The sequence below is a fragment of the Phascolarctos cinereus genome, unplaced genomic scaffold, assembly GCF_003287225.1.
Source record: "Phascolarctos cinereus isolate Bilbo 61053 unplaced genomic scaffold, phaCin_HiC Scaffold_4;HRSCAF=312, whole genome shotgun sequence".
In the NCBI taxonomy this organism is placed as follows: Eukaryota; Metazoa; Chordata; class Mammalia; order Diprotodontia; family Phascolarctidae; genus Phascolarctos; species Phascolarctos cinereus.
Window position 1 is genome coordinate 332,290,782 of NW_027555847.1, and position 23,840 is coordinate 332,314,621.

The following is a 23,840-nucleotide window of genomic DNA, read 5'->3' on the forward strand; positions in this document are numbered from 1 at the left end:
TCCCAAAGAGATCATAAAAAAGGGGAAAGCACCCACATGTACAAAAATATTTATAGCAGCTCTTTTTGTGGTATAAAAATTGGAAACTGAGGGGATGCCTATCACTTGGGGAATGGCCGACAAGTTGTGGTACATAAACGTAAGGGAATACCATTGTTTCATAAGAAATGATGAGCAGGAGGATTTCAGAAAAACCTGGAAAAACTTGTATGGACTGACGCTGAGTGAAGTGGGCAGAACCAGGAGAACACTGTATACAGTAACAGCAAAATTTTGCAATGATCAACTGCTAGAATTAGCTCTTCTCAGCAATACACTGATCCAACACAATTCCAAGACTTGTGATGGAAAATGGCATCCACATCCAGAGAAAGAACTATGGAGTCTGAATGCAGATCGAAGCATATTATTTGCTTTCTCTTTTTTTTTGTTTTGTTTCTTCTTTCTCGTGGTTCTTCCCATTGGTTCTAATTCTTCTTTATAACATGACCAATGTGCAAATAGGCTCAATATGGATGTATATGTAGAGCCTATATCAGATTGCATGCCATCTTGGAGAGGAGAAAATTCAGAACTCAAAATCTTATGGAAGTGAATGCCAAAAACTAAAAATAAATTAATTAATTAAAAAAGAGAAAAATACAAATTAAAACAACTCAGGTTCTACTTTACACCTACTAGAATGGCAAAGATGATTTGTGAGAAAATAGACACATTAATATAATCTTGGTAGAACTGTGAATTGGTTGGGTGACACAATCTGGAACAAGCAAAACAATTTGGAACTTTGTTCCCAAAGTCATTGAACTATATATTCCCTTGGATCCAGTGATACCCTGACTATGCCTATATGCCAAAGGGATCAAAGGAAAGGGAAAAGGGGCTGTTCATACAAAATATTTACAGTAGCTCTTTTTGGAAACTAAGAGGACACCCATTAATTGGGGATGGCTGAACAAGTTGTGGAATATGAATATAATGGAATATTACTGTGCTATAAGAAATCATGAAAGGGGCAGTTATAGAAGAATCAAAGAGGACATATGAAGTGATGTAGAATGAAACAAGCAGAACCAGGAAAACAATTTAAACAATAACAAAAACATTGTAAAGACAAGTAACTTTGAAAGATAGGACTCTGTTCAATGCAGTGAGCAACCATAGCTCAGAGGACTCACCATAAAATATGCCTGACAGAGAGGTAATGGACTTATGGCGTTAGAGACATAATTTTCAGACATAGTTAATGTAAAATTTTATTTTGCTTAACTTCATATTTGTTACAAGGGTTTTGTCTTTTTTCCCTAGTGGGGTGGAGTAGTTGGGAGGAAGAGGCAGGGCCTAGATAGAATTGCTTCCCCATATCCCAACCAAGGAAAAAAAAGAGGAAACAAAAGAAAGATGGAAAGAAAAGAAAAAAAAAGGTATCAAATGTGTGTGTGCGCACGTGCGTGCGCGTGTGTATCTGTATGGGAAATACGCAAAAGGGAAGGGTCAGAAACACAAACAAGATGGTTGTAAAAGTTACATGTTGAGTTTATTATATACTTAAAAAGAAAAGCAATCTGTAGGAAATAGAGATTTGCTGGTTTATGTACAACCCTTTTTAAAATTCAATTTTGTATACAGAAATGCTAATTCATTTGGTATTAAAGTTCAGAATTTTTGTAAAGCTTTATGGGTATTTTGTTTTTATATTACATACATTTATAAATTATTGCCACTTCATGAGAAATCTTTTACAACAAAATAAAGCAGTTAAGTAGAACTAATGATACAGGGACATCATCTGAGAGTACATGCAACATTTCACATTTGTAGCACCAAGCCACCTCTCTTCTATTTTTCAGATGAACAGAAATCTATTTTCCCTCTCTCCCACTTCCTTAAATACAGAATTTTAAAAAAGACCCAAGAACTCTGATCAATGGAATGTCCAGCTAAGATTCCAAAAGACCAATGTTCATACTTCCAAACAGAGGTGATGGACTCGAGGTTCTGAATGAGCACTGGCAATATGGTGGATTCTTTTTTCTTAATTATACTTAATTGTTATTTGTTTTTCTTTATTTTTACAATGGGGTAAGATTTGGGAGGGAGAGGACAACTGGGAATGGCACAGCGCTCCAAAAAAAGCAAAAGAAAGAAGAGCAGGTCATTGAAAGGTTTTTTTTTTTAGATGCACAGAAGGCACAGAAAGCTAAAAGGAAACAGACCAATGGGAAAGTTTTGAAAGTTACATTTGCATTAAAGCCACCAAGTATCAAAGTGTATTTGATTTAATTTGGATGGTTTTATCAAGTTCCTAATGGAATTTTCTCTGCCTCTTCATCCTCTACAACCAATATTCTTCTTTCTCCAAATACTAATCTTGACTACTTCAATATGAAATGACTCATCCATGAAATAATATTTTTACTGCCTTGGTTAAAAATAAAACTAACCCTTCAACTCCTCTTTTTTTGCATCTCCAAGGGATGTACACGAGCGATCTTTGTAACCTTCTTATTTCTTTTGATCTTTTTTATAGAAAGAACAAAGATTGACAGCTCCTTCAGCAGTATGTTTACCTCTTAGCCAGTGGACAAGGATCTCACATTTAGAGTATCAAATCAAGTTACAATGCATAGATGGTCTAAAAATTGATATTTAGACTCTCTGCCCCCTTTCTATTACTCTGCCACAGCCATTGCAGAATTGGAAGGGAGTTGCATAAGATTGAGGGCCATTTTCTGTTTTTTTTGATTCATGGTTTGCCATTGTCAAAAAATTCATTGCTAAGTGTCCATGTTACTGGTTATATGACTCCCTGTGCTTAGCTGAGGTGGTCCTCAGAAAGCAAACTTAGTCTGTTGCTAGGATCATACTCAAAACTTTTGCAGCATGGCAAAGATGCTGCCAGAATTTATGCTATGAGGACATTGCCTTTGAGAACCCATGGTCACCTGAAGCATCAAATGAGGTATTGGAATAGGACTTGGTAGGGAGGTGAAGAATATGGGTGGAAGGCTCCTACATTGTCAAATATCACTGGGTAGAGTAGGTTTGCTTTATTTTTTTTTCTTTTTATAAAAGGGAAGGCTAATGGTGGGGTAAGTATATCTAGAAATGACCTAGATATCAAACCAAAAGTCTTATAAACAAAACTTTTTAAAAGAACAATGTTAAGAGTTCAGTTTTACCTCTCAAAATAAAGAGTTTGGAGAAAAAGAACAAATCAGACTGTAGTCACATATGTCTTTTTTATTCCTCTTATATTTAAACCATTCTTGTTGCATAGTTTACAAAAAGGGGAAAAAAAGTACCTTCCCATTCCATTGGAATATCTCCTTCTCTGTAGTCTACTTCTTTCATATCTCTTGTTTCCATGAATCTTCTTTCTCGCATAGTTTGTCCTACAAAATACACAGGGAATAATATATTGAGAATAGGAAGCAGCAGCCCTGGGAAATACTTTCATATGACATAATGTTGTTAATTACTATCATCTAATATGTGACCACTTAGGATACTACAACAAGAAACAAAGTTACTGTCAAATGGACAGGTAGGTTTTTATCTAGAAGTAGGGATACAAATTGGAGCAGTTTCAAATTTCAAAATGCTACAGAAAAAAGACTTCCCTCTTCACATAGGCAATTAAAAAGAATTAATTTACATGAAACTTTGGTAGAACCTTTTGTTTGAAAATCTAGGTACTATACATAATAAACATAATAGTACTGACATAATGCTTCCTTCAAAACTCGAATTTGTTCCAACACAATTAATTTATCAGGGAATGTTATGGGCATAACAGTAATTTTCAGTTTGCTTCTAAATGATTTTTTTATCTTGACTTGCCACCCGTGTTCTTGACATAACAATGCCTATCACAACCTAGCTAAGAGTGGGTGCTGCAAATCTATGACTGAAAAGTGTGGCAGTCCCAAAGAAGACTTCGCAGTCTCTTTTCTTTTTGTATAGTTAGATTCTCATTTCTGATCTGCTAAAGATGCTCCGTCCATTGGGGGATTTCCAGGCTAGTGATTGGTGGGGAGCCAATCAGGTAGTCAAGAGATATTTGTTAGCGCTTACTTTGTGCCAAGCACTATGCTCAGCACTAGAGATCTTAAAGGCAAAAGACAGTCCTTGCTCTCAAGGAACTCACAATCTAAAGGCGGTGACAAAAGGCAAAGAAATATGTATAAAGCTATTTATAGGATAAGTAGGAAATAATCAACAGAAGGAAGGGACTAGAATTAAGACAAATCATGAAAGGTTCCCTGAGGAAGGTGGGCTTTTAGCTGAAACTTGAAGGAAGCTAAGAAACCCAGGAAACAGAGATAAAGGGGAAGATCCTTTCAGAAATAGAGGGACAGCCAGTAAAAATAATCAGAACCAAAAGAGGGAGTACCTTGTTTGTGGAATGGAAAAGAGGCCAGTGTTACTAGATCAAAGAGTATGTGGTAGGCTATAAGGTACAAAAAGACTGGAAAGGTGTGTGTGTAGATTATGAAGATCCACCAAACAGAGGATTTTACATTTGATCTTGGAGGTGATAAGGAGCCAAGTGTGTTTGTGTGTTTATTGAGTATGAAAGTGACACAGAACTGCCCTTTAGAAAAATCACTTTGGTGGTTGATGGAGAATGGACTGGAGTGAGGAAAGACTTGAAGCAAAGCAACTCACCACCAAGCTATTACAATATTCTAGGCATGAGGTCATGAGGGCCTGTATCAGTGATGGCACTGTTACAGGACAAAAGGAGACCTATTTGACATATATTACAAAGCGAAACTGACAGGTCTTAGGAACAGATTGGATACGGGGCAGGGGAGAAATAGTTAAGAGTCAAGGATAACAGCAAGGTTACAGCATCTCAGAGGGTGAGGGGAGTTTAATCACTTTATTTTATTTTATTTTATTATTTTTTTTCCACATGCTTTTGAGTTGAAAATTTTTTCTCCCTTTTTCTCCACCCCCCACCCTCCCCAAGATGGCGCACAATCTGACATAGGCTTTACATTTACATACCCATTAAACATATTTTCACATTAGTAAAGTTATAAGTAAAAATTAAAACCAATAGGAGGAACCATCAGAAAGATGAAACAAAATTCAACTTAAGGTAAAAATAAGTGAGAGCGATTCGACTTCCATAGTTCTTTCTTTGGATGTGGACAGCATTTTCCATCCCGAGGCCTCTGGAAATGTCTTAGATCCTCGTAATGCTGAGAAGGGTTCAGTTTAACATTCTTAGTCATTGCATAACGTGGCTGCTATTGTATACAAAGTCCTCTGGGTTCTGCTCACTTCACTCAGCATCAGACCATATAAGTCTTCCCAGGTTTTTCTGAAGTCAGCCTGTTCATCATTTCTTATAGCACAATAGTATTCCATTACATTCATATACCACAACTTGCTCAGCCATTCCCCAATTGATGGGCATTCTCTCAATTTCCAATTCTTTGCCACCACAAAAAGAGCTGCGATGAATATTTTTGTACATGTGGGTCCTTTTCCCATTTGTTTGATCTCTTTGGGATATAGCCCTAGAAGTGCTATTGCTGGATCAAAGAGTATGCACATTTTTGTAGCCCTTTGGGCATAGTTCCAAATTGTTCTCCAAAATGGTTGGATCATTTCACAACTCCACCAACAATGTATTAGCGTTCCAATTTTCCCATCCTCTCCAACATTTATCATTTTCCTGTTTTGTCATGTTGGCCAATCTGATAGGTGTGATGTTAACCACTTTATTTTACAGAGAGGGTTGGGGAAGCTCTCAAAAAGGAAATTCTGAAGACACAAAGATGATTTTGATAAAGAAGGAAAGGGGGAGTTGTCAAAAAAAACCCAACCTATGTGGATACACATGAAAGTCATTGACCAATTTAGATTTCAGAAGATAGAAGCAAGGGTAAACAGAAGGCATAGTGTCAAGAGGTTTACTAATATTATCTCATTGATTCTCACAATAATGCTTGGAGGTAGGTGTTATTATTATCTATATTTTATAGTTGAGGAAACTGAAGCAAACATCATTGAAGTGACTTGCCCAGTATCACACAGCTAGTAAGTGTCTAAGGCAGATTTCAACTCAGGTCTTCCTAAATCCAGACCCTGTGCTCTATCCACTAAGCCATCTAGCTGCCTATAAAATAAATACAAAAGACTGGAAAAATTCTATAAAAAAATATCAGGAGAATTAAGGTTGACACCCAACCACCATCACAAAAAAAGGGGATTAAGCTATATTGGAGAAAAAGAAGAACATCCAAGATGGGTTTGGACAGCTGTTAAGAGTAGATGCAATAATGATAACTAGTGAGAGATAAGGCACAACTGCTTTTTCTTCTTTCTGGTTCTTACTTCACTATGGATCAGTTGTATAATTCTTCTCAGAGTTCTTTCCATTCTTCATATTCAGAGTTTCTTCTGGAGCATTTATATTCCATTATGTGCCACAACTTTTTTGGGCATTCCCCAATCAATGGGCCTTCTTCTTCCTTCCTCTTCTTCTTCTTAAACCTATTTATTTCTCTTTTAAATAGGGACTGCCTTGCTATTGTTTCATGGTCTTTGGGAAGTGAGAATTCTCTTTTTGATCAGGGAATTTTGGTTTACTTTCCCTCATATTACATTTATTCATTGTGGTTTTGCCTTTTTTTGTGTGTTTTTTTTCTTTCTGTCTTTATGACATCATCTGTTGCTCTGCTTTGTTTTGATTCCCTCATCATTATCATCATGGCCCCATCTTGCACATACACTCCCTTTTCCGCATTTTTTAGGAACTGTTTCCCTTTCATAGACTGTAAGCTCCTTGAGAGCACAGACTAACTTTTTACTTGTATTTGCTTCCTCAGCACTTAGCACAGTGCCCAGCATAGAGTATGCACTTTATCATGTGCACTGTGTTGTGTTGTATTAGTTTTTCTGTTTGTTTATCTGCTTCTGAACTAGTTGTATTCTCCCTTGGACTTTTGGTCTTTCATGATCTTCTACTTATCTCTGTTTTCCCTTCTTACTTTTGGGTCCCATCTCCTTCCACTGATACACAGTGCCCTGGGACCTCTGCTTCTTTCTACTGAGGGGGTTGAGGGTGTGGCTTGGGGACTTTTCCCCAAGTAACCTCTTAGGGGAAAGGACAGGGCCTGAACTCATTTTCCAGTCCTCTTTTTCATTGGCATAGAAGCTACTTCAGTTCTAGTAGGCTCTTCCTTTGTATGGTAGAGAAAAATGACTCTTTCACCTCAAATAGGAAAAGAAGTGCTCCAGGCTGAGTCATTGCAGTAAGAGAACTGGGTTGTGACCTCACCCACAAACTTGAAGCACAAGCCTGCAGGATACACAATGGCTATGGTAACGTAAAAGAAGACAACAATAAAAGAGAACAGAATTCAGATGGATGCTCTTGATCAATCCTGACTCCACAGTACTGCTAGGGAAACATACAACTCTCTTCTAGGTGGAAAGGTAGTGAAGAACAAGGTATATACTATCAGACGTGATCACTGTAAGCTTGTTTCATTGAATTTCTTCTCTGTTACAAGGGAAGGTCCAATGGAGAGGGAGTGGATTGGTAAGTGAGAGTAATATACAAACAGTACAAAAAGCACCAACACAGCATTTAAAAGGGAGGCTAGGTGGTGCAGTGGAGACAATGCTGGGTCTGGAGTTGGAAAGACTGATCTTCCTGGGTTCAAGTCCAGCCTCAGACACTTACTAGCTTTTTGACCCTTGACACTTAACAATCTTGTTTGCCTTGGTTTCCTCATCTGTAAAATTAACTGGAAAAGGAAATTGCAAGCCATTCTACTGACCTTGCCAAGAAAACCCCAAAAGGAGTCATGAAGAGTCAGACACAACTAAAATAATTAAACAACAGCATTTTTAAATAAAGGACAAATGGGAAGCCACTTCAAAAAGTGGTTTCCAGGAATACAATTTATCTAAAAGTAGGAACAGTCTGCAATAAGATGGAGTATTTAGAGTATGAATAATCAAATAATTAGCTATATATAAACTCCTTCCAACAAGTTTTATGGCAAAGCTATTTTTTAAAGCATTTTCTCCTGTATCGTTAGATTCTGAAACTTCTTTTTCATATAAGTAAAATGAAAAATGAAGGACAAGACAGAGAAGACATTATGCAAAATGCACCACAAAACTCTGCATCCTATAATTCCTACTTTATTTTGCCCTTCACTTAAAGAGACACACCATAGCATAGCGGAAAGTGTGATAGACCTGGAATCAGGAGAGAATCTAATTTGAATGCCAGCTCTAATATTAGCTACATCATCTTGGATATGTCAGAAACTCCCTGAGTTTCAGTTTTCTCAGAGAGACACCATTACAGACACATTACCTCCTCCACAAGGTGGCTGTGAGGAAAGTACCTTATAGATGTTAAAGTGATACACATACAAATTCAAGATGGCACAATGGACTAACATAAATAAACAAACAGATAGATGAAGGAATGAATACATGAATGAACGAATTTTGAAAACCTGACCAGTGTCAGGGAAGACCTAAGTTCAAATTTGTTCTCAGACACTTACTAGCTGCATAACCCTGGACAAGTCACTTAAACCTAGCTCCATCTCAGTTATCTAATCAGTAAAGTGAGGCTAATAATAATAATACCGACTTCCCAGGGTTGTTGTGAGAATCAAAAAAGATAATATTTGTAAAGCACTACGTAAATATTAAAGTGTTATGTAAATGCTGGCTCCTATCATCATCATCACTATCACTATCACTACCACCACCACCACCACCACCACCACCACCACCACCACCACCACCATTACTGGAATAACCCAAACCTGGATTCATCATATCCCTGCCTTTTCAGGTCTATGTCTCTGTAAAGTACTGAGAATAAAATGAACACAAATTAAGCTGTAATTTGGCTCTGTGTTGGAAAAAGGAACCTCCTACATTAAAGCTAACATTTTGCCCATATCTATTATGAGCAATTTTCTCTCCCCCATAGTGATTAAATTGGGTGTTCCAAACCATAAAATTCTGTGATTTTACACAATTACCATATGTTTTTGTTGGCATGCAAGCACTAACTTTGCATTTGGTACTTTTATTTTTTACAGACCGTTTATGTGAGCTTACCAATACACTTGCATAACTCCAGTCTGCTGAGACATTTACCAGCCCACCCAAACTTTACTAACACTCCACGTTTCCCAGAATCCCATACAGAAAGATTCAGGATAGTCTAAAATCTTGTCACTCTTACATATCTCTTCTTACCATCATGAGCCAAGAATAAGAATACAGGAACAGATCTCTGACTGGACCCTCAGGTGGACCTTCTAGTCCACCCTTCTTTTTCCTTTTAGCTTTTTGGTGAGGCAGTTGGGGTTAAGTGACTTGCCCAGGGTCACCCAGCTAGTAAGTGTCAAGTGTCTGAGGCTGGTTTTGAACTCAGATCCTCCTGACTCCAGGGCCAGTGCTGTATCCACTGTGCCACCTAGCTGCCCTGTAGTACACCTTTCTAATCAAAGAAATTGAGTCTTAGAGAGGTTAAATGACTTAAATCTACTTCTTTCATTAGCACCTAATCAGTGATCCATATGCTTCACCCAATATATCTGAAAGCAATTCAATTCTTTCTAATCACATCAGATACCAGACATGGATGGACAGTATGGACAGCATACTTTTTTTCTTTCCCCTTCATGATGGTCTAAAATTTTTTGGATGGTGGGGAAGGAGGACTTTCCCCCTTCCCACTCCATTGAATAATTATACTTTGTGATTCTAAAATATTTGCCATAATTTGCATCAGGTTATGACCTTCATCTTTTAGGTACTAAGGGTTTCAAAGATCAAAACAAATATCAGAGTAATACTCAAAAACTGCCACATGAATCTTCCTACTTTAATATAATACAGTGTTTTGCTTAAAGATGTCTTTATTTGCCTTAAAAAGGCTAGAGGGAAATGTTAGTAAGACATAAAACTGAAAGTAAATACAACTAGTCCTATAAGTTAAGCAATGAAAAAGACCACTAAATAAGTGTTTACTCCCCACACAGATGATGAATAAATGTCTTTATTCCTATTTACTATCAAAAACATGGGGCTGGTAGCAATGAAAATTATTTAGACTAAAACATTTTCTAAAGGTCTAAAGAGTATCTTTGTTGCAAACAACAAAAACATATGTCACATAGTCTATTTCTTTAGATTTATAATTAAGGCTAAAAAGGGTTTCTGACTGCATTCCAAAGCCGTACATAAAGGATTTAGAAATACTCATTGTTGGGCATTATCCATAACCTCCCTCTCCTTCGACAAAAGAGAAAACAATTTAAGCACCACAAGGAGAGATATCATTTACTCTCCAAAATGCAAAGAGATAATGCGTGGATCTCTAGAGAAAATCCAATCTTCACACTGATCCATACGAGGTAAGCGTTAAAAAGAAAAATCCAAATGATAAGGGAAAAATAATTTGAACTCATAGTAATAAGATACATCTACTACAGGGAAGTGCAATAAAGGTAGCTGTTTAAAATTTTAATTAATGTGCAAAGAATCAGCTTTTGGAAGCAATATATATTCACCTAACACACATTCTGTAATCCTTTGTAGAGAGAGCCTTATCTCCAATTTACAAAGCACATTTCTGAACAAGAACACAAGCCTTCAAAAATGAAATCATAAGAAACAACCACTATGCAACGTCGTTTTAACTTTCTGTTTGAATCATGACAGATGTGTTTTAACATGTCTTAATTGTTCAATCCAAAGGGGCTGAAAACTTTTTGTCCAAATTAAATAGGCTTTAAGATAGATGGCATGGAAAATCCAGGTTTTAAAAAGCCTCTTTTACAATAAGAGGAAATTTAATTACTGTAATTAAAATCTTCCACTTCGCAGTGAAGTTAGCTAACAAAAGTAAACAAATCCAAGTCTGGTAAACTACTGGCATAAAAAGAAACAATATTCTTTACACTCCAAAATAAGCAAAACTCATACATACTGTGGCATGTGCCAATACAATGTTATGTTTATTTTTACTCTCAGAGTACAGCCTGACCATCTGAAGATGGAAAGATAAAGGGAAACAGAGGTAAGTTTGTAGGTTAAAAGAAATATGGTGGAAAACTGCATTAGCAATAGAGATTTGGACAACTGCAATATTTCTGAATTTCATTTCACAATTTCAAACTATGGTAGATTTGGCTAATTATGAAGTGATTGATCAACTGACACAAATAGTCTCACAAAAATTTAGTGCCAGATATCCAGCCACGTTCAAAAGGCTGGTTAAAATGAGCAAAAACTAAAATAATAGCAAATGTTACAAATTCACACACGATACTGTTATATGAATAATTAAAAAAGAATTAAATAAATGTACTAGCACATTAAAAAAATTGGTTTTCATAAGCTACACACCATACTACACTAAAAAAACTGAAGATTTCCTACACAGAACTCCTCTCAAATTTCACCCTTCAAATCATCTCACATCAATGTCCACCCCTCATCCTTTCCTGAGGATGGGGAGGGGGTTTCCTTTCAATTCCAACCTGTCTACTTGTGTCATCTATATCAGGATTCTGCCCCTTTGGTCATCTTCTCTGGTTCCCTCATTTTTAGCCTTACTTTATCCACTGGCTCCTTCCTGGCTGTTTGTAACATAGCCAGATTTAAAAAACAACAACAAGAACAAAACAACTCACCCCTAATTTCACCTTACCTTTGCCTGAAGTTATCATCCTATGTGACATTCCAGCCAAATTCCTAGAAAATTCATTCAATTACTACTTTCTCCCCTCAAACTCACTTCTCAACCCTTTGTAATCCAGCTTGCAAACCATACTATAAAACTATACTCTGCAAGGTATAAATGTTCCTTTTATTGCTAAATCCAATAGCCTTATCTCAGTGTTCATCCTTCTTGAACTCTCTAAAGCATCTCACACAACTTACCACTCTCTCTTTACTGACATTTCCTGATACTACTGTGTCCTGGTTCTTCTCTTACCTATCTGATCCTTTTCAGTTTCCTTTGCAGGATCATCCACTATTGTTCTTGTTTAGTCATTTTCAGTCATGTCTGACTTTCTGTGACCCTATTTGAAGTCTTCTTGGCAAACATAATGCAATAGTTTACCACTTACTTTTCCAGCTCATTTTACAGATAAGAAAACTGAGATTAACAATGTTAAATGACTTGCCCAGAGCCACACAGCTAGGAAGTATCTGAGGCCACATCTGAATTCAAGTCTTATCACATGTTCTTAGCATAATGTTAACATATTATCATATGTTGTTTGCATGTTGTGTGTTTTCTTGCGTGTTATGCCATGTTATACTATACTATGCTGTCCTAGATCGTGTCAGTGTGCTACACCACACTATAACATGCCGCACCATGCCATACTATGCGATCACATGTTCTTAGCATGTCATCAGATGTTCATAGCATGCCATCACGTGTTCTTAGCACGTTGTTAGCATGTTATCGCATGTCGGTATCATTTTATCACATGTTTGTTGACGTGTTACCACATGTTCATTGGCATGTCGTGTCTTTGTTGCATGTTTCCACCATGTTATACTATACTACACTGTCCTAGATCGTGTCAGTGTGCTACACTACACCATAACATGCCGCACTATACGATCGCATGTTCTTAGCCTGTTATCACATATTTGTTGGCATGTCGTGTCTTTGTTGCATGTTACGCCAGGTTATACTATACTATGGTGTCCTAGATCGTGTCAGTGTGCTACACTACACTATAACATGCTGTACCATGCCACACTATGCAATCACATGCTCCTAGCATATCACATGTTGTTAACATGTTATCATATGTTGTTAAGTCGTGGGAAATACTTCCACAGCAGTCAACCATCCATTTATTCTGTTCTCTCTTTTGACTCTGTCCCTCTCTAGAAGTGTTTGCTTCTAATTATCCCTCCCCCCAATCTGCCTTCCCCTCTATCATCCCTCTGCTCTCTTATCTCCTTCCCCACTATTTCCTGTAGGGTAAGATAGATTTCCATGCCCAAGTGAGTATGTATGTTATTCCCTCCTTAAGCCAAATCCTATGAGATTAAGATTCACTCATTCCCTCTCACCTCCCCCTCCACTGTAAAAGCCTTTTCTTGTCTGTTTTATGTGAGATAATTTACCCCATTCTACCTTTCCCTCTCTCCTTCTCCCAGTATAATCCTCTCTCACCCCTTAATTTTATTCTCCAGATATCAACTCTTCATCTTCAACTCACCCTGTGCCATCTATCTATGTACTTATCTATCTATACATACATATAATTTTTTCCCCTCCATCTACCCTAATACTGACAAAGGTCTCATGAGTTACAAATATTATCTTTCCATGCAGAAATGTAAACAGTTGAATTTTAATATGTCCCTTATGATTTCTCTTTCCTGTTTACCTCTTCACGCTTCTCTTGAGTCTCGTATTTGAAAGTGAAATTTTCTATTCAGTGCTGGTCTTTTCATCAAGAATGCTTGAAAGTCCTCTATTTCACTGAATGTCTATTTTTTCCCCATGAAGGATTATACTCAGTTTTGCTAGGTAAGTGGTTCTTGGTTGTAATCCTATCTCCTTTGACTTCTGGAATATTATATTCTGAGCCCTGCAGTCCCTTAAGGTAGAAGCTGCTAAATCTTGTGTTATCCTAATTATGTTTCCATAATGCTTGGATTGTTTCTTTCTGGCTGCTTACAATATTTACTCCTTGACCTGGGAACTCTGGAATTTGGCTACAATATTCCTAGGAGCTTTTCTTTGCAGATCTCTTTCAGGAGGTGATCTATGGATTCTTTCAATTTCCATTTTGCCCTCTGGTTCTAGAATATCAGGGCAGTTTGATCCTTGACAACTTTTTGAAAGATGACGGCTAGGCTCTTTTTTTGATCATGGCTTTCAGACAGTCCAATAATTTTAAAATTATCTCTCCTGGATCTATTTTCTAGGTCAGTTTTTTTTTCCAATGAGATATTTCACATTGTTTTCTCTTTTTTCATTCTTTTGGTTTTGTTTTACAATGTCTTGATTTCTCATAAAGTCACTAGCTTCCATTTGCTCCATTCTAATTTTTAAGGAAATATTTTCTTTAGTGAGCTTTTGGACTTCCTTTTCCTTTTGGCCAATTCTGCTTTTTAAGGCATTCTTCTCCTCATTGCTTTTTGGACCACTTTTAAGGTGTTATTTTCTTCAGTACTTTTTTGGGGGGGTCTCCTTTAGCAAGCTGTTGACTTGTTTTTCATGATTTTCTTGCATCACTCTCATTTCTCTTCCCAGTTTTTGCTCTACTTCTCTTACTTGCTTCTCAAAATCCTTTTTGAGCTCATCCATGGCCTGGGACCAATTCATATTCTTCTTGGAGGTTTTGGATGTAGGAGCTTTGACTTTGTTGTCTTCTTCTGGTTGTATGTTCTGATCTTCTTTGTCACCAAAGAAAAATTCTATGGTCTGACTTTTTTTTTGTGCAGTTTGCTCATGATCCCAGCCAATTACTTGAGTTATAAACTCAAGGTAGGTGTCTGTTTCCAGTGTGGAGAATGTACTGTCCCCAAGCTTCAGGGCTTTTGTGCAGCTGTTTTCAGAGATACTTCTAGGGACCTGTAAATTTTCAGTTCTTCCAAGGTGGTACAATGAAGGGTGAGGTGTTCACTCCTTTCCTGGCCTGTGCTGTGGTCTATTAGTGACCATAAGTGCTTTTTTCTGTGTTAAATTGTGAGGAGGATTCCCTGTCCACTGCCACTACAAGCTCCACCATGCTAGCGGTCCTCCTCACCCAATGACTGCCACCCAGAACTGTGACCCAGATCCAAGCACAGGCAAAGCAAGAGAATCTTGTCTCAGCACCAGCAAAGAGATCCCTGCAATCCCCGCTCTGATTAGCCACCTGATTCCCCTTCAGTCTGCAGGCTGGAAGCTCTAGAAGCAGCCACTGCCCTGGGGCTACACTGGGACTGGGGCTGAGCTTCTCTCTCACTGTGGTCACAGACTTTTCCTATTGACCTTCTAGGCTGTCTTTGGTGTTTGTGGGTTAAGAAGTCTGGAAACCACCACAGCTGCCCATGATTCAGTCATCTGAGGCCTGTGCCAGGTTCAATGAGGCCTGGTCTTTGCCTGCGCACCCAGGATGAACTGCGTTCCTCTCTCAGCCCTGGGCAATAGACCTTTCCAATCAACTATTCAGGTTGTCTTGGGCTGGAAATTTGTTTCATTCTGTCTTTTTGTGGGTTCTGCTGCTCTAGAATTAGTGTAGAGCCATTTTTAGAGGTATTTGGAAGGGTTTGGGGGAGATGTCAAGCAAGTCACTACTTTTACTCTGCCATCTTGTCTCCACCATCCTCCACGTAGTTTTAAAGAATGCCATGATTACAATTAGTGGAATATGGGGGAAAAAAAACTGATATGGGGAGGGGGAATGCCATTTATCTCATTTTATGTTTCTTTATTTTCCAAATTTGGGGGAAAGAGAGATAATGGTAATATTAGAATTTCTTGTGTGGTTCACAATAAATATGTAAAAATAATGTGCATTTCTCTAATTATTAGTGATTTCAATTGGATTTTTTCTGGAACATATTTCCCAGTGATTAAAATTCCTCCCCTGCAACATATTGGGAGCCTTTATAGATGAAGACACTGAAGCTAAGAGAAGTTAGTGATTTGCCCAGGGTCACACAGCTATGAAGTATTTCCAATATCCTTCCTACAAATGTTCATATTTGCCCCTTATATGTCTGTAGTTCAACCTTTTGAACTTCGTATTTTTTCATTCATCAGCTGAAAATTTGTGAAGATCTAAGCATTATTTGAAAACTGCTCAGCCAAAGCTTCCTTCCCACGAATGACAGCTTTCCTATTAACTGATTAACCAAGGGTAACTGAATAAAAAAACTGAATGCTAAACTCATTCTCTATAAGCTTTTTTTTACAAGTTTCCATTTTGTATTTGAGTTTTTTTGAAAGTAAAACATATCAGCATACTTTTTCAGCGTAAGTAGTATAATAGGAAAATGAACTAATTATGTCAATAATACAGAAATAAATTTCAAGATGGAAAGGTAATAGTTTTCCAAGACTAAATCAGTGCTACCAATATTATTCCATCTAAGCAACTATTAAGAATGTAGGTTTTCTGACAGAACTAAACTGGAAGATCCTATAAGGGCAGAAGCTGTATCTTACATGTATCTTTGGACTCCAAGGCTCACTTAGCAACAAAAACACAGTTTGCAGAATGAATGAAATTGGGTCAATTTACGATAAACTCAAAGGTATTTCTAAATGACATTTGTAACTTTAATGGAATATTAATAAAAATCCTAATTGTCTACACCTAGACCTTTACTCTGAAGTGACCAAGTTTCTAATTATCCAAACTTATGACAATGTGAAGGAAATTGTCAGGCTTCAGGAAACATAACTGGTTTGTCCATGGTGGCCTCACAAATTTTTATTTTGATTAATAGCATGAGAAAACATCATTGGGATATAAAGAATTAAGAAATGTTCTCCAAAGCTTCCCCCTCTCCTTGGCAGAAGTGTGGGAGCTAAGGGAGTTCACAAAGGTACATCTTGCATATAATGTCAGACTTTTTTATGTCTTTATCATTTTTTGCTAAATTTTTCTCTTTAAAAAATTCTTTGTTATTAGAAATGGCTTTCTGGGAGAAAGGGAGTGATATAGAGGAAAATCTAGGTGATGAAAAAACCATAACATATCACAAAAAAATCTATTTAAAAAGAAAAAAAAGAAATAGCCTTCAAGATCTTATTTTTCTATGGGGAAGCAAGGTAAAAGATATTTTGAAAGAATCTGACATATATTAAATCTATTAAATATAAGAAGACAGCTATATAAACAAAAGTGGTGATTAATTCACCTGGTTGAACGAGCTACATCATATTTAAAACCCAAATTTTTGAAAAGGCTATTTTTTCACTTGAGATTGATATTCACATATTCAAGCAGTTTGCTGAGCTTTAAATTTGGGACCCTCTCTATTCTATATTTGGTTCATTTCCTTTATCAAATTAAACATTTAAAATTTCTTACCTAGAGTCTTCCCAAAAAGGGCAAAGCAATTTTGAATTGAGGATTCTCTATTAAAATTCATGAAAGAATTATGAAACAGGAAGGAAAAAAAAAGAGCTTTTTACAGAACTACTTCTGAAAAGAGCACTAAATTTCAGTGGCTATTTGCAAAGTATTTGAAACTATGTAAAACACTCCATTCCCTTTAGTTTATGCTAATAATTTCCAACATTTGTGAAAAAAAGACTTTTACTCATTGATGTTCAAATGGTTGCAAGGTCTATCTAAATTAGAAACAACAGTTCAGAATCGAGGTTTATAAAACAGTTTTCCTACAACCATCCCACAAGCCAAGTAATAGAAGTCTTATTAGCACCATTTTAAAGATGAAGAAACAGAGGTTAAAAGAGTTGAAATGGGGGCAGATAGGTGGCACAGTGGATAGAGCACTGGCCCTGGAATCAGGAGGACCTGAGTTCAAATCCAGCCGCAGACACATAACACTTACTAGCTGTGTGACCCTGGGCAAGTCACTTAACCCCCATTGCCAAAAAACAAACAAACAAAAAAAAGAGTTGAAATGCTTGGTCCAGGGTTCCACAGCTAACAAGTGTTAGTATGAGGTTGTATACTCACATCTCCTGACACCCAGTCTAGTACATTTTTTCCCCTGACACCACATTTCCTCTAAAAAAAAAAGAGCACAAATCAGTCTGAGTTAATGGATTTTTACTGCAGAAGCTAAAATAGTTTTACCTGCTCTCTTGAGTTATGGTCAAGGCATTTCCTTGGTTCAGTAACCAGCAATGTGACATAAATGTGAACTGTCAGGCCCTAAACAATAGGCCAGACTTAGAAACAGACAGTTATTATCCCGCAGGGTGAAGAATTATCTGCTAAATACAGAAAACCTATTGAACACTAGCAGAAAAAAAAAGAATAATGTCAAAGATCAAAATGTTCTCCACTGAGAAAGAAACAGCGCAGATACAATAAAGGACTCTTCATTTACCCACAGGTGGCAATAATACTACAGGGTAGCTGCCCTGGGAATATCTCTTTTCATTAAAGCAGCATCTCTCCCCATTCCATAGAGCAATTCTTCCTTCTTCTCTTCTTACTCCTTACCCTTTGCAGTCTGCTTCTAGCATCATCAAACTTTTCTCTTTAATGTTGCCAATGATGTAATTTTTCTTGTTTTAATTCAATTTTATTTTCAGTTCCAGATTTTCTCCCTGTCTCTCCCCCTTCCTGCCTACTGAGAAAGCAAGAAAAACAAACCCATTACAAATATGTGTAAAGATACAAAGCAAAAAAAAAATATCTATTAATTACATAATGTGATTATCTGTTCTCAATCCTCATACTTCTCAACCTGTCTGCTTCATCTGACACCGTTAACTATCCTCTCCTCCTGGGTAATCTCTCCTCTCTGGGTTTTCGTAACTATTCTCTCCTGGTTCTTCTCCTAGCTGTGTGACCACTGCTTCTTAATCTCCTCTACTGGTGCATCATCTATATTGCACCTAACTACCTGTGTTCTTTAAGATTCTGTGCTATGATGACCTTTTCACTTCTCTCCTCTATATTCTCATTCTCTTCTCTCTCTCTCTCTCTCTCTCTCTCTCTCTCTCTCTCTCTCTCTCTCTCTCTCTCTCTCTCTCTCTCTCTCTCTCTCTCTCTCTCGCTTCTGTGGGTGCAACTACCATCTCTATGCAGATGATTGCCAAATCCACATACCCAACCCCAGGCTTTCTCTCCATGCTTCAGTTCCAGAACACCAACTACCTTTTGGATATTTCAAACTGGGAGTCTTAGAGACACTTAACATTCCTTATGTCCCAAATTGAACTCATGATGTTTCACTATAAACTCTTCCCTCTTCCTAACTTCACCATTTCTTTCAAAGGTACCACCATCCTTCTAATCTCCCAGGTTCATAATTACAGCATTTTCCTGGACTCTTCATTTTCCCACATCCCACATATCCAAGAACATGCCAAATTTTGCAATTTCTAACTTCATCACAATTTCTCTTGCATCTACCATTTTCTCTCTGTTCATACAACTACCACCTTAGTTCAAGCCCTTAACACCTTTCACTCAGATTATTGCTTAGATAAGTGGTCTGCTTACCTCAAGTCTCTCACCACTCCAGTCCACCCCTTCACCCTGCCACCAAATAATTTTCCTTAAGCATAGATCTGATTTACTTATTTAGTGCCATACCAATCAAACTACCAAAGAATTTTTTTTATAGAGCTAGTAAAAAATAGTTAACAAAATTCATCTTGAAGAAGAAAAGGTCAAGAATATTAAGGGAATCAATGAAAAAAATGTGAAAGAAGGCAGCCTACCTGTACCAGATTTCAAACTATATTACAAAGTGGTAATCATCAAAACAATCTGATACCTGCTAAGCTATAGAGTGGTAGATCAGTGGAATAGATTAGGTACACAATACATAGCAGTAAATGAGCGTAGTAATTCAGTGTTTGATAAACCCAAAGATCCAAACTTTGGGGGTAAAAACTTACTATTTGACAAAAATTGCCAGGGAAACTGGAAAACAGTTAGACCAATATCTCACATGGTTTATCAAGCTAATGTCAAAATGGGTACATGATTTAGATATAATGGGTGATATTATAGGGGAACATGGAAAGTTTTGCTTGTCAGATCTGTGGATAAGGGAAGAATTTATGACCAAACAAGAGATTGAGATGATCATGGAAAATAAGGTGGATAATTTTGATTACATTAAATTAAAAAAGGTTTTGCACAAACAAAATCAATGCAACCAAGATTAGAAGGAAAGCAAGAAACTAGAAAAAAGTTACAGCATCTCTGATAAAGGTCTTATTTCTCAAATATATAGAGAAATGAGGCCAATTTATGAAAATAAGAACCATTTTCCAATTTCTAAACGGTCAAAGGATATGAATGGATAGTTTTTAGAAGAAGAAATCAAAGCTATCTGTAGTCATATGAAAAAGTGCTCAGAATCACTATTTATTACAGAAATGCAAATTAAAACAACTCTGAGATACCACCTCACACCTATTAGATTGTCTAACATGATAGAAAGGAAAACAACAAATGTTGGAGGAAATGTGGACAAATTGGGACACTAATGCATTGTTGGTGGAGTTGTGAACTGGCCCAATCATTCTGGAGAACAATTTGGAACTATATCCAACTCTATATATCTAGTTCTACATGCCCTTGGACCCCATCATTACTATTACTTTGTTGGTATCCAAAGAAATTAAAGAAAAAGGAAAAGGATCTATATGTAAAAATATTTATAGCAGCTCTTTTGTGGTGGCAAAGAATTGAAATTGAGGGGATGCCCATCAATTGGAGAATGGCTGAATGAGTTGTGGTGTATGATTGTAATGGAATACTGTTGTGCTATAAGAAATGACAAGCAGGATAGTTTCAGAAAAAACTTAGGAAGACATATGAATTGACAAATCAAGTGAGCAGAATCAGGAGAACATTATACACAGTAACAACAGTATTGTAAGGATGATCAGCTGTGGAAGACTTAGTTACTCTGATCAATAACAATAATCCAAGACCATTCAGAAGGGCTCATGATGAAAAATGCTATCTACCTCTAGAGAGAGAACTGATGTTGAAATATATCTTCTTCTGCTTTCTTTGCTTTTGTTTTGCTTTTGTTTTTTTGCAACATGGCTAATATGTAATTGTGTTTTCCATGATTTCACATGTATAATTGATACATGGTTTGCCTTATCAATGTTTGGGGGGTGGACTAGAGGGAGAGAATTCAGAACTCAAAATTTTTACAAAATGAATGTTGAAAATAAATAATTAATTTAAAAATCTGATCTGATCATATAACCACTCAAACAGCTCCAGCGATTTCTTGTTATTTCTAAAAGTTAAACTTCTGTTTGGTTTTTCTAGGCCCTCCATAACCCAGTCCCAAGCTATCTTTCCAGCCTTATTGGCCACTGTGTACTCTGTGATCCAGGCAAACTGGCCTCTGTTCTGTGCCTTACACAGGAGATTCTATCTTCTATCTCCCTACCTTTGACTGGCCTGAAAGTACTCCGTTACCTCTGCCTCAAAGAGGTCTTCTTCCTTTAAGACCTTCAAGAGCCATCTTTTACATTAAGCCTTTCCTGATTCTTTCTAATTGCTAGTATTCTCCCTCCCAAATTATCTTGTATTTAACTTCTTTGTATATATTACTTTATGTTATTATTTATTAATGTAGAATTTATGCTCATTACAATCAAGGAGTGTCTCATTCTTTGTTCTCATATCCCCAGTACCTAGCACATGTCTGGCATGTAGTAGACACATAATGAAAACTGTGGACTGATTATTTGATTAAAGATTTCCCAGTCAGAGACAGAGTTCTTAATTTAGAGGCTGCCTATGAGAGGTAGGAGAAGATACTCCAACTTGAATCAAAAAATTAGACTGTATACTCTATAGGGTCCCTTTAATCCAGAGGTTCCCAAATTTTTTTAGTCCCTGAATTCCTTACCTTTCAGTAACCCTTCTTTTATTCTCCATTTGATATGAAAGGAAATAAATTCTAGAGTTTACTATGTGTATGCACATGTAAAATAAAAAGAGTATATATTATTTCATAAACAAAATTTTAGTAATAACATTTTTAGCATCATAAAGTTGTTAAATGATTATCAGAACTAGTCAAAAAATTAGTTAGGGATGGGGAACCCCCAGCCTCAACGCCACACTTGGCCCTCTAGGTCCTCAAGTGCGGCCCTTTGACTGAATCCAAACTTCACAGGACAAATCCCCTTAATAAAAGAATTTGTTCTGAAAAAATTGGACTCAATCAAAAGGCTGCACCCAAGGGTCTATCTGCTAGACCCTAGATTCTTTTTCTTGCCAATCAGTTTTAATCCTGACAGAGTTTTTTGGTTTGTTTTAAGAGATACAAATATGTATGTTCAACCTCTAGCTTGTTTCTTGCTTTGAAGGTGATTGAGAATAAGACTGAAAATCCTGATTCACAGAAATAAGTTACTATAAATGGAATTAGAGCCTCATGTGAATATTTAGTAAAAATATGATATGTTTTCCTAAGAATATATCAAAAATTTGTAACTTCTTTGAGTGGAAATCAATTTGGAGTTTCTGATTATTGTGATCAATTAACTTGTCTTTCACTGGATAGTTCCAACAGATTTTTTTTCCTAGCTCATTATGAATAAAGGTTTCATATCTGCACCTCATTCATTTTGTTTTGGTCACTAAGAATCATTCCTTCAACTCTCTTTTAAGTTTCTCAGATGCACTCTGATGTTTGTTTCCTTCCTCATCTGCTCTACCCTTCTCACCATTCTCTCTCTAATCCACAACTTTTTTTCCCACAAACACTGATATTTTTGGAATATTTCAACAGGATAATATAATTATTTATGAAATATTTCTCATACCCCCTTAACAAATGTATTGTACTCCCTGGCTTGCAGATACAGTTTGGGAACTCTTGCTTTAAAATCATGTCGATGAGACACAAAATCTGGCTACAAAGTAAAAGAGACAGGCTTCCTGGCCTTGTATAACTTACTAAAATAGCCTTTATAATTCTCTAGCAGATAGGGACTGGACATGGGATTTCTTTGGTACAAGGAATGGCCAGAAGAAGAAACTTCCTCTGCCAATGCAGGTCAGTATCTTGTCTTCAGTGCAAAATCTTGGAAAATTGTCTAGCTTCATCAGAGGTGTCAATTTTCAAATCATGATGCAATAAAAATTATATGTAATAAAGGGCCACATAGACTAAAAATAATTGGAAACTAAATCTAATCCTAAAAAATGAATGGGTCAAACATCAAATCACAGAAACAATCAATAATTTCATTCAAGAGAATGACCATAATGAGACAACATACAAATTTAATGGGATGCAACAAAAGCAGTTCCTAGGGAATAGGAAAATTATCAGCAGAATTGATCATATCAGCAACAAAACTAACAGAAGCCATATGATCATCTCAATAGATGCAGAAGAAGCTTTTGACAAAAAACAACAATTAAAAACACTAGAGAGCATAGGAATGAATGGAGTCTTCCTTAAAATAATAAGTAGTATCAACCCTCATTGCTTTGCCAAAAAAAAAAAAAGAATAGAACCAATAGAAGAAAACACTGGGAGAGGGAGAAATAATAAGTAGTACCTAAAACCTTCAGCAAGCATCATATGTAATGGGGACAAGCTAGAAGCATTTCCAATAAGATCAGGAGTGAAACAAGGATGTTCATTAGCATCACTGTTGTTCAATATCGTACTGGAAATGTTAGCTTTAGCAATAAGAGAAGAAAAAGGAATTGAAGGTATCAGAATAGGCAAAGAAGAAACAAAGCTCTCACTCTTTGCATATGATATGATGATATAGTTAGAGAATTCTAGAGAATCAAGTAAAAAACTACTGGAAACAATAAAAAACTTTGGCAAAGTTGCAGGCTATAAAATAAACCCACATAAATCATCAGCATTTCTACAAAGCACAACAGCAAAAGATAGAGAAATTCCATTTAAAGTTACTGCAGACATTATAAAAAATTTAGGAGTCTACCTCCCAAAACACACCCAAGAACTATATGAACACAATTACAAAACACTTTTCACACAAGTAAAGTCAGATCTAAATAATTGAAAAAATATCAGTTGCTGATGGGTAGGCTGAGCTAATAGAATAAAAATGACAGTTCTACCTAAATTAATTTTTCAGTGCGATACTAATCATACTACCAAAAATTATTTTATGGAGC

General features: G+C 36.6%; 1 protein-coding gene across 1 annotated transcript in view; it reads right to left on the reverse strand.

Moving 5' to 3' along the window:
• NDUFAF2 (NADH:ubiquinone oxidoreductase complex assembly factor 2) overlaps positions 1-23,840 on the reverse strand; it is a 207,723-nt gene that overhangs the window by 70,089 nt on the left and 113,794 nt on the right. The window contains 1 exon segment of the mRNA XM_021007234.2: positions 3,306-3,395. Within this exon segment, the coding sequence (XP_020862893.1) occupies positions 3,306-3,395 (90 nt within the window).